Genomic DNA, 14,291 nt, shown 5'->3' with positions numbered 1-14,291 from the left:
TTTAAAGTTATTTATTAATTTATAAACAGCTTACACACCAGAATGGCTTCTAAGTGTTTTACAACTATAAAATCCATTATAAAATACATACATAATTTATATACACAACCAAACAGTTCTATCCAAACAGCAAAACATAATGAATTAAAATACAAACAAAACAAGGCAGTTAAAAACGTATAGCAACTAAAATGGTTTAGAACAAACAAACAAAAAATAGCTGGTGGGATGCCAATGCTGATGGCGCCTCTTGTATTTCAGCAGAGAGGTCATTCTGCAATACTGATGCCACCAGTGGAAAACCCACCTCTGTGTTACCAAAAAGCAATCATCATCAGGCCATAGCAAAACTCAGAACTTTGTTGTTGCAGAGTTGAACCAGATGTCATCCAACTTTGCCATGGAAAGCTGCCTAAACTCATTCTAGAGACGCATGTCTCACATCAGAATACTTCTGAATACAATTCATGAGGAATTTTGACCCATGACTTCCCAGCTATTGCCCAAATCTTAAAAACAAGACTGGAAGCCTTTGAAAACTAATGGTGAGTACATCAGAAGCAATTATTTGCACACATGAATTATTTGCTATAGGGAAGACTAATGATGTCACCAAAACCTAATTACCTGGTTCAGAATACAAACCAAACAGTATTCTGCACCATGCATTCTGCCATGAGCTGATCATAAATCCCCCAACTAGCTGCATTTTGGGCCCTTATGCAAAATCTCTGATGGTTTACTCTGAAACTATCCTAGATTACTGCAACATGAAGTGAAGTAGGTATGTGTAGACTGGTTTTTCTTGCCCAAACTCTTGTTGATTGCTGTGAACTGCTTGTCTGGACCACCTGACCAATTCTTATATTACATGAGTATTTTTCGTTTCAGTCAAATGCATTTAGCTGTTTTCGCTATTTCTATTATTGTTGTACCCAATCCAGATCTAGAACCATCTTTTATTGCTGTTTGTTTTCGAGTTAGGGTGGTGCTTGAATTGCTAGGCACCATACTTGACAGTGTGCAGATATGGCACCATCCATGTGTACCAAAAATACACGCTAGGAGAGAACTGTAAGAAAATAGATGAGTTCTCTCATGCCTGCATACCCCAAAAGCTAAATGCTCACTGAGGAAGCCAGTTCCAAAAGGAGTTGACGCATTGCTACATAAAAGACATTGCTCCTCAGACATTTCTTATAATCGGAACCTCATCCAACATGGTTCTTTCAAAGGAGGCAGATTACATATTCAGCTGCTAATCACTGAATGTTCAGTAATCAAGTGTGAATATATCAAGTGGACTATGGCCAAGTGTGAACCATTCTGAGGACAGGTGAGGACAGGTGAGCAGAGATCTCTTGTGACTTTCAGGAAAAGTTTTAATAAAGAAACTGAGCTAAAGGTTTTTGTGTGTGTGTTTTTTAAAAAAATAGTTTGATAAAAATTATTTAAAGCCCAATTAATTTGCCCATTGCCATGCAAAGGAAATGTGATAAATTACACAATTGAAATTAAAAAAAATTATGGAAGGTGATAAAGGGCTGATGCTCAGGAGGTTGAGTAAGCCAATAATGAAAAAAGATGGCTGATCATTAAACTGCCACAGACTTCCCCAGAAGAGGACATGGTCTAGCACCTACAGGTGTTTGCTTTGGGGCCTGAGTATATAAAAAAATTAAAATAGAAAAAACCTTCAACTTGGCAGATGAAAAAAGACCCCTAGGTCAAAATGTTTCTTTTGAAAGGGCCCTCTTCTATCCTGATAAAAGGCCTATCTTATGTTTCCATGTGTTATTAAATGCCTCTCTATTCACTTTGATGAGGAGACACAGAATAGAAGAGCTGAATCAATATTTTATCCATTCTTTTGATTAAATATGTTAAAGGGGGTATCCTAAGTCAATTTGCCCTCCCCTGAATAGGTTCAAAGCACAGTTTTAAATTACCTCACAACTGTACTGAGAACTGAGAAAGTGGAATACAAATATCATTACAGTCCATGTCTAAATGGTCCTTGACATTAATGCCATGCTGTATATAAGAAAACACTGAGCACCCACCACTAGTAACTCTGCTGTTAATAAGATTGTAGTCAATCAGATGTTTATTGGAAAAATAAGTGGTGGTCATTCATATTATAGCAGGACCTTGTGGAAAACATTTCCATTTAGAGCCTTTGTAATTTTCAACCATGTTGAAAGATTTGAAACCCTTTGGGCAATATCCCTAAGTCATACTCATAGCAGACCCATTGACTAACCACCTGATAACTCTTGCTACTTAACTCGGCACTGAAGCATAATTTTTGTTCTGTTATTCCTATCCTGCCTACCGGTAATTTGCCTTGCATAATTAAAACTTACCATGACAGCCCATCTTCAAAGCTAACGTCAGCATTGGCTGGTCCTAATCTGCTAAATAAACCAAGCCTGAACCTCCTAGCCATGATTGTCCAAGACTTGCAAAGCTAAAAAAAAAAAAAAATCACTCTAAAGAGGGGCTATGCCTAAGAGGAGTTTCAGAAATCACCCACCTAGGTAAAAGGCTGCTTACCTCTGGGAGTTGTCATTTTTAGGGCCTCCTCAGAAAACTACCTTCCCTTCAGAGAGAGAAATTATAATTATAGTAACCTTTTATGTTCATTTCTAAATTGTTTGCATTTATTAATGCCTTTATCTCTCAATAAAAATATCATTTTTGGTGAAAGGTTCTAAACTGGAATAACTCTGCAAGCTCAAATCTAACCCCACATGGCTACATCTTCAGGTAACAATAATGATCTTCAGAAGACCATATACATTGAGAATGCAGAAAGAAACCCAGCAACCCAAGTACACCTTCTTTAGTGGTCTTTCCAAGATGTCCACCTTGAGGATGGGAAGCACAATCTAGGGGTACTGGTTGCAGCTAATTACCTCTTTGGCATATTTCACAAATGGAGGTCTTAGAACCTACAAAATCCAGTAAAACAGGGGCATTCAAATCCTCCTTCGTGGTCAGGTTTGTGACAGGAGTAATCAAAGGTAAAGCTAAGGCTTTGTACCCAGCCAAAAGGGGATGCTTCTGATGTTGTCAATGTATACAAAATGCACGGGGGGGGGGGTGGGGGAGAGGTGCTTTGAAGGGAAGATGAGAAACCCATTCTTTGGTGTTGTTTGTTAGTGATGAACTAACTATCCAAGCAGAAAGAGCAGGCAGGCAGTGCTGAGAAACATAGCTGGGTGGATGGCGTGTGGAAAGAAAAGAGCAGAAGACCAATAATATACTCCTGTTTCATGAATTCCAACAGATGGAAGGATACAATGACTGAAGAGAGGAGCCAGATTAGAACTGATACATGGAAAGTTAAGGCCTGGTAGAAGCCAAACCAAAGAGGGTACTCTTGCTTTCTCAATGCACCATCTCTATGCAGTAGAACAAGAATACATTTGCAGATACTTTCTCCAAGAACATGAAGAATAAACGAATAAAGTTAACAGCCATCCACAATTTTGCTGATACAGGGAAGGCTTTCCCACCAAACTGCCAATACTTCTTAGTCTAGCTTCTCAGCTGACACCAAACTTTTATTTAAATAATGGCAAGTCATAAGTTTCTGGCTAACTTTGTATCACAGGATCTCAGCTTCTAACTATTACGCAGTGCATTCTCGTAGTTTAAAAGTGGAGTGGTGGGTGAAAAACAAGGAACTCATAATTATGGCTATCTTTAGGAGGCTCAGAGTAGATACAACTCCCATTGCAACCAACTGTTCTGTGCAGCTCAGAACCAAGCACTTAATTAAAAAGATTATTGCTGATATTACAGTATCGCAACCTCTAATGTTCCATGAGGTCAATGTATCCTGGGGATGCTGTAATAGGACTGGTAAGCTCAGCTATAACAAGCAGCAATGCAATTAATCATTTAAACGTTTATAATCTGGTACACTTGCTTTCTACCAGGGAGCATGCAAGCATGCTAATAGGATGACCCCTGCCTCCAGTATGAGGGATTAGATATTGACCATCAAAATATTCAGTATGTTTTGCTTGATTTTTTTAAAAAAGACTTGAGCCACTGGTGGAGGAAGAGGAGTGGGGGGGGAGCACACTGCCCCTGGCAGTGCGATCCTGGCAGGGTGCCATTGTGGCTCTGCCCCCACCTGGATCTCCACCCAGAGTGCCAGAGCATGAAGCTCCGCCAGTGATTTGAGCCCAACCTTTCAAAAACTTCCAGGCAGATTCTGGAAAAAAAGAATGGTGTACCATCCTCTTCCTAAATGGCAGGAGACAGGAATAAAGCATGATTGTGGACAAATGAACAAACAGATATATTTTTTAAATGATTTATACCAAGGCTAATTTAGCTTTCTATTGCCTATTCAGACTGGCAGTGGCTATTCAAGGACTCAAACGCCTTTCTTAACCTTGTTATATGAGAGCCTTTAAGTTGAGCCCCAAGCCCTTGGACCTTCTGCATGCAGACTCTATGCCACGTAAACACATTAACATGCTTTATACCAAATCAGACCATTGGTCTATTTAGCCCACCATGATGTACTGATGCTCTCCAAGGTCTCAGGCAGAAACCTTTTCCAGCCCATTTTTCTTTTAAGTGAAGATCCAGTCACTTTAAAGTGAAGAACCTAGGTCCTGCACTCTTCTATTGGGCTATTTGCACTGATCTAGAGCTAGATTGGGGCATTTATATTCTGAATAATTATATTAATATATTTTACTATAGGGAGGAAAGTTGTAAAGCATATTTAGAATGATAAGATGAACATAAATACATTTCATATATAGTATTGTTCCCAGTTGTGAGCTAATCTCTTCAGATAATGATTGCTGATGGATACATTTTTCAGATGTATTTTCTGAATGGTGCACATAATATGCCATTTATTATTGTGCACTGCAGCCTTCTAGAAATTCAGATTGCAGTTTACAGGATCAATTAGGCACTACTTGACACAAAGCTTTTGCTCTGGTGTGAACTGTCAGCTTCACTAAGCAAATATAAATGAAGCTACCACGAAAGACCAAACTATTTTAAGTCATAAACCAAAGAGAGCAGGTGTACACAATGAAGACAAACTTTAAAAGAGGAAAGCATTGTTTTGAAGAAGAGACATAAGTTGAGACAATTGCTCTCGACACTATTTCTGGAGCTAATGTGAAGCAGCAGTGGTGAGAATTTCTATATAGCTAGAAAATATTCCATGAATCCTAACAAGATGGATTTAATATGACAAGAAGATGTCATTTGATTCCCCAGGATTCCTTTCTTTTTGTCCCCTCTGCACTCCAGTGGCCTTCTTTGCTGACAGAAGAGCCCTAATAAGCAGCACTCTTCATCATGCTCACACTGCTCAAAAACAACAAGAGCCTATGTGCAGTACTGAAAAAAGACAGCATCTTTTTATGCAGTTGCCAATACTAGCTAATGGCAAGTTCACTAAACTGAAAAGAAAACACAGTGAGCAGGACTTCATTTTCAGGACTAAGCTATAAAAGCCAGGGCTGCTTAACTGGGGTACAATCTATTGAGGTCATCATCAGCATCATGATCCCATCCTTCCTTCATTGACTCTGCAAGCATGCTTGGATCTTCCCCATTCCATCCTCACAGCAGCCCTATGGTGTAGATCAGGTTGAGTGAAAGTGGCTGGCCCTTGCCACCCAGTGAGAGTCATGGCTGAACAAGGTTTGGATCACAGGCCACTGTAGTTCTAGTCCAGCACTGCAACCGCTATACAACACTGGCAAGAGGTAGGAGAAAATCACACACACACTTCTGTTTCAGATCACATATTCTTTCTATAAGGAGAATATATATCTGTTGACAACTCACTGGTTCCGAGCAACTATTGTTAGAAACATACATACATTTGGAGATTGCTTCGGGCATTCACTTGCAGACTTGTGAAGGGGCTTTGCAGGGAACCTGTGGGACTAGCTCCACTCAGTGATGCCACACCTGCCAGCAATACTCCTGAGCCAACACATGATTTTCTGAATCTAAAGGACAGCACCTTCATTACTTGCAGGGTTTCCAACACTGGGATGGGAAGCTTGTTGGGCAGCCTCAAAAGATGGTGCTGGAGGACATCTATGTGATGCCCTGAACATTGGCCTATGTGGTTCCAAGAGGTTCCAACTTGCCCCCCTGCTATTTATTTAACATGAAGGAGTGTCTCCACCCCCATCGTTCAAGCCAGACACTGAGGTCCAGTGCTGAGGGCCTTCTGGCAGTTCCCTCCCTGCGAGAAGCAAAGTTACAGGGAACCAGGCAGAGGCCTTCTCGGTAGTGGCATCCACCCTGTGGAATGCCCTCCCACCAGATGTCAAGGAAATAAACAACTATCTGATGTTTAGAAGACATCTGAAGGCAGCCCTGTTTAGGGAAGCTTTTAATGTTTAATAGGTTATTGTATTTTAGTGTTCTGTTGGAAGCCGCCCAGAGTGGCTGGGGAAACCCAGCCAGATGGGTGGGGTAGAAATAATAAATCATCATCATCATCATCATCCAAATGAAATTAATGGGGGAAATCATTCAGGGATATAGAGTTCAATGCCATCAATATCTGAGTGACATTCTTTGTCTTTCTCTCCTTTTCATCTTTCTCTAGGAAGCCTGCTGAGGTGCCAAACCAACATCAAACTGAGCAGATGCAACAAACTGATGCTTAACCCTGACAAGGAAGCTTATCCTGTTCAACAGAGCTGATCCAGACATGGGGGTTCAATCTTTGTTGGATGGGGTAAGGAAATGTAGGTTCATATTTGGGAGGTTTTTTGGATCCAACCCTGACCCTGGATGATGATGATGATGATGATGATAATGATAATGTACAGTATTTATTTTTGTACCCCACTCATCTGACTGGGTTTCCCCAGCCACTCTGGGTGGCTTCCAACAGAAGATACAAAAATGCAACAGAATGTCACACATTAAAAGCTTACCAAAATACTAATAAAGTAAGAAGAAGAAGAAGAAGAAGAAGAAGAAGAAGAAGAAGAAGAAGAAGAAGAAGAATTTGTTTGTTTCCACAAGATCAGAAGTGCCTTAACCTAAAAAGAAGAAGAAGAAGAAGAAGAAGAAGAAGAAGAAGAAGAAGGGGAAGAATTTGTTTGTTTCCACAAGATCAGAAGTGCCTTAACCTAAGTGAGGCTAGTATGATAACTGTGACTTTTGAAAACTGCCGTTTTGGCCAGAACAGCATGTGTTACATCACCCTGGACTACTGTAAAAATGCACTCATGTAGGCTACATAGGAAAAGTATTTGGAAATGGCAATTAGTCCAGAACACTGCCTGGGTTGTTATATTTAAAAATAAATAATAGTGGGCCATATATAGGGTGCACCTAAGCCCTTTATAGAAATAACTGCACTGGGTTCTAGTGGCTTCTAATTCATTTGCGTTTGGAAGCAGAACATTTGAGGAAATCCTATTTCAATACCAGCTCTCTCTCTCTCTCTCCCCCCCGCTATTCTATTTATCAGAGTTCCTCTTGTGTACATCAGCATTCCCAGATGTATGCTTAGCTGAGACCAGAGAGAAGGTCTATTTAGTGACTGCACCCAGACTTTCTACCAGATAACTAAAACCTATGTAGGAGAAACAGCAAAGAGTCTTGTGGCTCCTTAAAACTATTTATTTTTAAAGACATAAGCTCTTGTTGGTTTCTTCCCATGCATGAAGTGAAGTATTAATTGACAGCTATATTTAGGAAGGTTTTGGGCATGTTAACAGTTTAAGATTCTGAATTGATTTGTGTTTTAACTTGCTAAACTGGGGCTGTTTTTATCTCAAGAGGATGTCTATTCACACTAATGGCTACCTTTTATCTTGTTTGTACTCTGCTGCTTTTTGTAATTTTGTTCTTCACTTACTACTGTCAGCAGCCTTGAGAGGTGGGCTATAAATGTTTCAAACGAAGAAATCTTTGTCAGAAAAGATTTACAGCGCAGGGCATAATATACAGAGATGTTTCTTTGCCCTAGCTCCACTGAACTGAATAGGAGCTGGGTGCAGTTCTGCTACATTTCAATGGGGTTTGCGCAGAAGTACTTCCTGACAAATTGTGATCAAAAAAGGGTTGACACAAAGTAAGCCACTTTTTGATATTTTTTGCATAACTGAATAGAAATATAAAGAAACGTCTCTGGTGCTGGCAATTGTAATTACAGAAAGAATGGTTCGTGATAAATAATACCTGATTAGACTTAAATGATTCAGTGATTAAGTCTTAATTTTCTATGCTTCTCCTAGAATGTGCTTGAAATTATTCTGTATTATGCCTTCCCTTTCAGACAGATTTAAGAATGTGCAGAGAAATGATCTCAGCATGGTATCAAAGGAGGAAAAGACAAAATGTCAAACCAGCAAATAATCCCCAATTTTGTAATCTGCATCGGCCATCAAATAAACGAGAGCTTTGGCAAGGATACTGGAAAGCCAGTTAGTAAAGTCTCATTTGGATTGGGGAAACCTGGGTAGAAATCTCAGCTGAACCATAAAGTGATTGGGTGGCCTTGGGCAACTCACCATTTCTCTATCTAAACTGTTATTGTGAACATCAAAAGGAAAAATAAGGCCACACAAATTACCCTGACCTTCTTGGCGAAACAGTGGGATACAAATGTAGTGGCTAAATAAAAAACTAGGGCTTTGCAGTGACCACAAGATGTATCTGTAGCATTTGGAAGCAGCCCAACCTGTTTTAGATCCACAACGTGTCATTCCAATTTTATTTGTTACTCGGGTCTGAATCTGATCTGGTAAATCTGAAGCTTTGTTTCATTCCTGTTACCTATCATGAGGAATCTAAAAGCAGCTATAAGCCCTTTTTTTGTTTTCACATAAGTGGATGAAACGTTTAGGCAAAGTCTCCCCCCCCCCCCCACTTCTTCCCAAGTAAATTCCGGTAAACCCGTAGGAAACATCAGTTTTAACTTACAGTCTCTTCACAGATCTCTCACATGCCATAGAAGCACCTCTTATAACCCATGTCTAGCTGAGCCAGGCAGTAGCTTAACATGGAAGAATTTAAGTGCAGCCTTGAGCCTATTCATTTACACTGACTGCAAGTAATCAAAGTCAGCAACACTCTCCCATGGCAGGCAGCAACTCAGATTACTAGGAACTGAATCACCATGGGTATTTTTAAGGTCATACGAAAAAAGAATGCTCAATGAAATGTTTCTTTTAGAAGCAAAGAAGTGCACATGTAAAAGGTACACATATATACATTTGTTGTAAGGGAACCATATTTTTTCTGGTTGGATTTGTGTGCATGACAGGCAGGAATTCAACAAGGCCCTAGGAGCGGGAAGGAGACCATGATGTGACTACACAGGAAACCAAATAATGATTACAGGTGAACAATCCTGTTTTCTTTTCTCCATTGTAGCTTTTGTGCAGTCTCAGATATGAGCTATACCAGAGTAGCATGCTTCCTTACCTGAAAAGGGAAGTAAATAACTTCCTGAGGAGAAAACATCAACATTCTCTTGTTGCATAGTTCCTCTCAAAGACAGCAGAAGAGAACCATTGGATGACATTACTCATATTGGACATTCTTTTACTCTCCACAAAGGAGGAATGGTAAGTTAATGGGTATTTGATAAGAGATTCTGAGATGATATTGTAAGACTCGTCTTTCAAACCACCACCACCACTTCCCCCAGTGCTAAATAAGATGCTGAATGTTTTACATAGGTAGGAGGAGAGTAGTCTTCTGAATGCAAACGAGTGAAAGTCTTTGTGTCATTTGGAAGTGTGGTGGTGGGATGAAATCCTGTATGATAATGTCTTGCAGGTCAAAAAAAGTTGTATAGCAAAATAAGATGTCTCAATACCTCCCATGAGAAAACCACTGTGGCCTGACCTTGCAATGCAAAAGCTAACTGAGGTGTTTCAGCATATTTTTAGAGTCATTTATCTGGGCTTGACTTTTGGGGTATTTTGCATTTTCAGAATTCTGTTAATATATTGGTATCCCTTATTATCTTTTATTTAGTTATCTATTTGCACTTTAATAAATTTGTTGTATGCTATCTTGTACTTTGGGGGGGGGGATATAAAAGAACAGGAAGTGGAAAACAAAACACTAGGTTGTATGCTTCTGTATCCTTCTGTATGTGCAACAGAACTTCCTCTCCAGCCCCCCCAACCCCCCCATGGATCCATAGGGCTAGGGGAGGAAAGGAAATGGAAGTCCTGTTGCATGTGTGGGAATTTAACTTCTTTAAGTTCAGTTTTTACACAGCATGAAGAATGCCCATAGTACAAAAGGATATATTTAGGAGGCATTCATTACTGTTAACTTGGTGAGAATAAGCTAGCAAAAATAAATGGAAGAATCTACCATAATGGTGGAAGTGGTAGTATCTGGGTCCTGATATGGTGGAACAAGTCGCTTGTTTTTTGCCAAGATTTAGGAGCCTCACTTTAGACATCTGGCACTGACATTTTTGGCTTCAATCCTATGTACCTGGGAGCCAGCCCCATGAAACATAATGGGACTTACTTCTGAGCAAGCATGCACAGGATTGTTCAGTTTGGCCAGCTTTCTGTGGAACAGACATTCAAAAGTGCAATTGAAATCAATGAGACAAATAGCTGTGCTGCTCCTGGAACATGAATAGCAACTGTTTTACATCTAACCACTACATTTATTATATAGAGGATCTGAGTTGTTTTCAAGTTTCTTCCATAATTTTCTTGCAAATTTTTTCATTGAACAGTTTCCTAGAACATATTCAGTGCAGGGGCATAACTTCTTTATAAGTGGTCATGGCTCAAACATCAGAATCTCATAAATGGGTGTTTTGTCTAAAGATTATTTATATTTCACATGGGCAAAAAGGCAGATTCTTTCTTCGCCATTCATTCTGGTGGTAGGCTCATCACAGAATACAGTTCATTCATTGATACATACCCTATGCACATGTTCAAAGCTGATGCCTGATGGAACTGATACCCTCAGGTACAATAAGGCTTTAAGTTCACTGACAGCTCCAGCATGCAAAACCATCTTAACCAGCAACCATCATAAATTAACAGCAGTGAACATTGGAGTGACATATGATGAATATAGTCATTGTGCTGGAGATCCCATTCTAAATTTTTAACAGATGCATTTCATATGAACGTTTAACATCTGCATGTAACAAAAAGAGTAAGCTTAAATGTGGTGGGCTTTCTCATTTTCTTTACACTTTTGAAGATGACATAAATAAATTTAAACCAAACCACCTCTTAACTTTACACATCAATCCCATCCTTTCTATGGCATAAATGCATGCAAAAGATATAAATTCCACGCCAATTGATGGTTAAGGCAAATGGTTTAATTCTTTCTTAGGTTTCCACTGGCGTCACCTTTTAAATCACCATTAATCTCAATGCATGCAATTATAGAAAAGAGTATTAGAAGCTTTAATAATATAGCCATTAGTTGATATGCTTTATTTAAACTCTCTTTGCACAGGCTTCATTTCCGCTTTTAACAAATGAAAAAAGCACACACATTCCAGGAGCACAACAAAGCAGAAGCTCTCCGCGAAACAGAGAGTGCAATGATAGAGTTCAGTTCAAGTACCTGTATACAAATCCCCGTGCGAAAACATGTCAATCATATAACGACAGAATGCATATTGATCTAGCAGAACAGAAAGGGGGGGAAGAGTAATAAGACACAGTTTACAGGTCTTTTTCAAATCAAGCACTAAAGAGAGAGCTTAGCACTAAAACAAAACCTTTGCCAGTTTTTCATCTCCTGCTCAAAGTAATCAATAACCAAACAGGTGGTGAAATTCATGTTTCTGTTCCTCTTTTTTTAAAAAGTGAGCTGCCATAGGAAATGCCTTCTGGCTCTCTGCACAGTGATCCCCTGATAGCTCATTGCATCTAATCATGTAGCTGCCAGGACTAGATTTCAGAGGCAAATCTCAAATACAGGCAGATATTCTTGCACACTCAGGGTGCTACTAGTTTGGAAGACCCCACCACAGCCAGGCTATTAAGGCAGGGGACTTCTGGCCCAGGGAACAAATGCTGCTCACTATTTATCTGGCTCTAGGGGTTCTCACCAGGTCACAGTCCTTACTGCCCCTGCAGCACACCCTTCTCCATTTCTCCTGCCTGGCTAGCACAGGTCACTGAACTGTCACAATGCATCTTCTGTTTGCCTGGTTGGAGAGATGTCTGTATGGAACCTCTGACTTTTTATGTGGCTAGGCAATAATCTACGGTACAGAGTCACATCCGTTGCCCCACCCACCAGTGGCATGTGGCCCTCTGAAGGTTGCCCAGTATGGAATGAGGCCCTTAGGCTGAGGAAGGCTACCTACCCATGCTCTAGGGGAAATAAAAATGGCCTATTTTGATATATCCATGGGATGGGTTAAGGATCGTTCCTCAAACTTCTTACATTGTGATTTATGTTACTGTAAGCAACTTTTTTTATTTCATTAACTAATGACTTTGTCTATGCAAACATATAATATTGTTCTTTCTCTCTCTCTTGTCAATGTAGAAAGCCAGACAGAGTCCTGTGCTGGCATTTGCTCACATTATAAACTGGGCCATGACATTCTGTGGACTGTGCCTCTCATGTTTTACATACAGCTTCATATACACAAATGCATGCTCCAATGCAGAACGATGTGTTAAGAATGTCACATTATTGTGTGTTACATGCCATCGTTGCCTGATACTCATACGCTGGGTTATTTTCACTGAGCTGAAGAAGAGACCTGGCCATTTCCAGTATATATTTTAAATAAGTAAATAAATATGCAGGCCAATGCAGAACATCAGGCACACCATCATTTTCATTCTACAAAACACACACAGATTCATCAATGAGTATGCATGTATCAAAGAATGAGAAGAACTTACTGATACAGCAGGGAGGTGGGATGGGAGTGGGAAAGGATGCAGTAATCTGAAAGTATTTGTTCAGAAAGCTAGCCAGCCAGCCTGCCTGCCCTGAAGTCTTAGATGAATTTTGCCCTCGCATCAGTGGACCCAAGGCTTCATGTGCTACCATAACGCTCCTGTCAATGGTCTGATTCATTTATCTAGCAGTGATAGGTGACAGTTTTGGAATCCGTAATAACCATTTGACTGTCAGCAGGGTTTGCAACTGACCATTTCAGAATAGTTTCAGTTTCCTCCTCTGCTAGAGCTAGCAGCTTCCCCTTAGGCAGAATTTGTGATCCAGTTATCTATTTTCTAAGCTAAGTTATGCAAGCCACTAAGAATTAAGCGTTCAGAGATGACAGAAAATTAACCGCATGATAAATTCATGTAACAGAAACGATATATTACTGATTCTAATTCATTTTCATTTTTCATTCAATAAAACAATATGGGTTGGATGCAGATTTAGTTATGCCTGCATCCAACCCTGTATTTTTTTAAAAATAAAAAATCTGCAGGTGCTACAAAATAAGTAAACAACTGTACTCAAGAGATGGAGAATTCTGGATGCTTAACTAAAGAATTTAGGTCAAGTTTATCTTTCTGAGCTATCACAGTTCCAGAAGGAATTTCCATTAAGTACTACTTCTGCACCAATCCCACAACATAGAATTGAGCTTCAGACAGCATAAGTAAAGCTTTGTGGATCACCTCTTGTGATACTAATCTGGAATAGGGATGCATAAAACCACTGCCTTTAGTATCACTAATTTGTTTGAAGATGGGGGGGACTCTGCATGTTCAAATAATAATAAGTAAATAAACCAAAGAGAAGTTGCACACATTGTGGCAAAGGGCTGGTGCAGGCCTGTTCGTATTTTGCATGCACTAATGCATCTGCAACATTTATTTTATTTAAAATATTTACACCCTGCACTTCTGATTGCTCACGTCCTGACTGAGATATCCAGCGCCAATTTGTAGCACCTCCTCTTCTTCCACAGGATGTAAGGAATAGCAGTAAATCTTATACACTTTACAGCGGGTCCAGAATTGATACTATATCTGTATGTGGAATCTGTTTTGGAAAACTACCACAACATTCGCAATCAGTAAGGATTATTTTATGAACACAGAAGGAATGCCAGAGGAGTCAACAGACACTCTAGTATTTAATTAATTTTATAAATAACAATAGATTTGTAGAGTTGGAAAGGATCCTGAGGTTCAGTCGAACGCCTTGAAATGCAGGAAATCTCAGCACGTGGTCCCTTATCCAATCTGAAACCATACTGGATCCACCTTAGCTTTACAAATATACTAGAAGTTTTAAATAAGTTTTAAATAACACTTAACTGCAATAAAGTGACT

At 39.7% G+C, this 14,291-nt stretch overlaps 1 protein-coding gene across 17 annotated transcripts in view; it reads right to left on the bottom strand.

The window, feature by feature from the left end:
- The window catches only part of TRDN (triadin), a 165,223-nt gene that overhangs the window by 87,555 nt on the left and 63,377 nt on the right, over window positions 1-14,291 (bottom strand). For 12 of the 17 annotated variants that reach the window (XM_083434895.1, XM_083434896.1, XM_083434885.1 and 9 more), the window contains one exon: window positions 11,596-11,655. The exons of the other annotated variants lie outside the window; for them this stretch is intronic. In XM_083434895.1, the coding sequence (XP_083291021.1) occupies window positions 11,596-11,655 (60 nt within the window). The remainder of the gene's footprint in view (window positions 1-11,595; window positions 11,656-14,291) is intronic. 17 annotated transcript variants of the gene reach the window in all.

Source organism: Podarcis tiliguerta (assembly GCF_965153285.1).
Source record: "Podarcis tiliguerta genome assembly, chromosome: 3".
Taxonomy (NCBI): domain Eukaryota; kingdom Metazoa; phylum Chordata; class Lepidosauria; order Squamata; family Lacertidae; genus Podarcis; species Podarcis tiliguerta.
The sequence above is the reverse complement of the archived record's forward strand: the minus strand, read 5'-3'. Positions and strand labels throughout refer to the sequence as shown.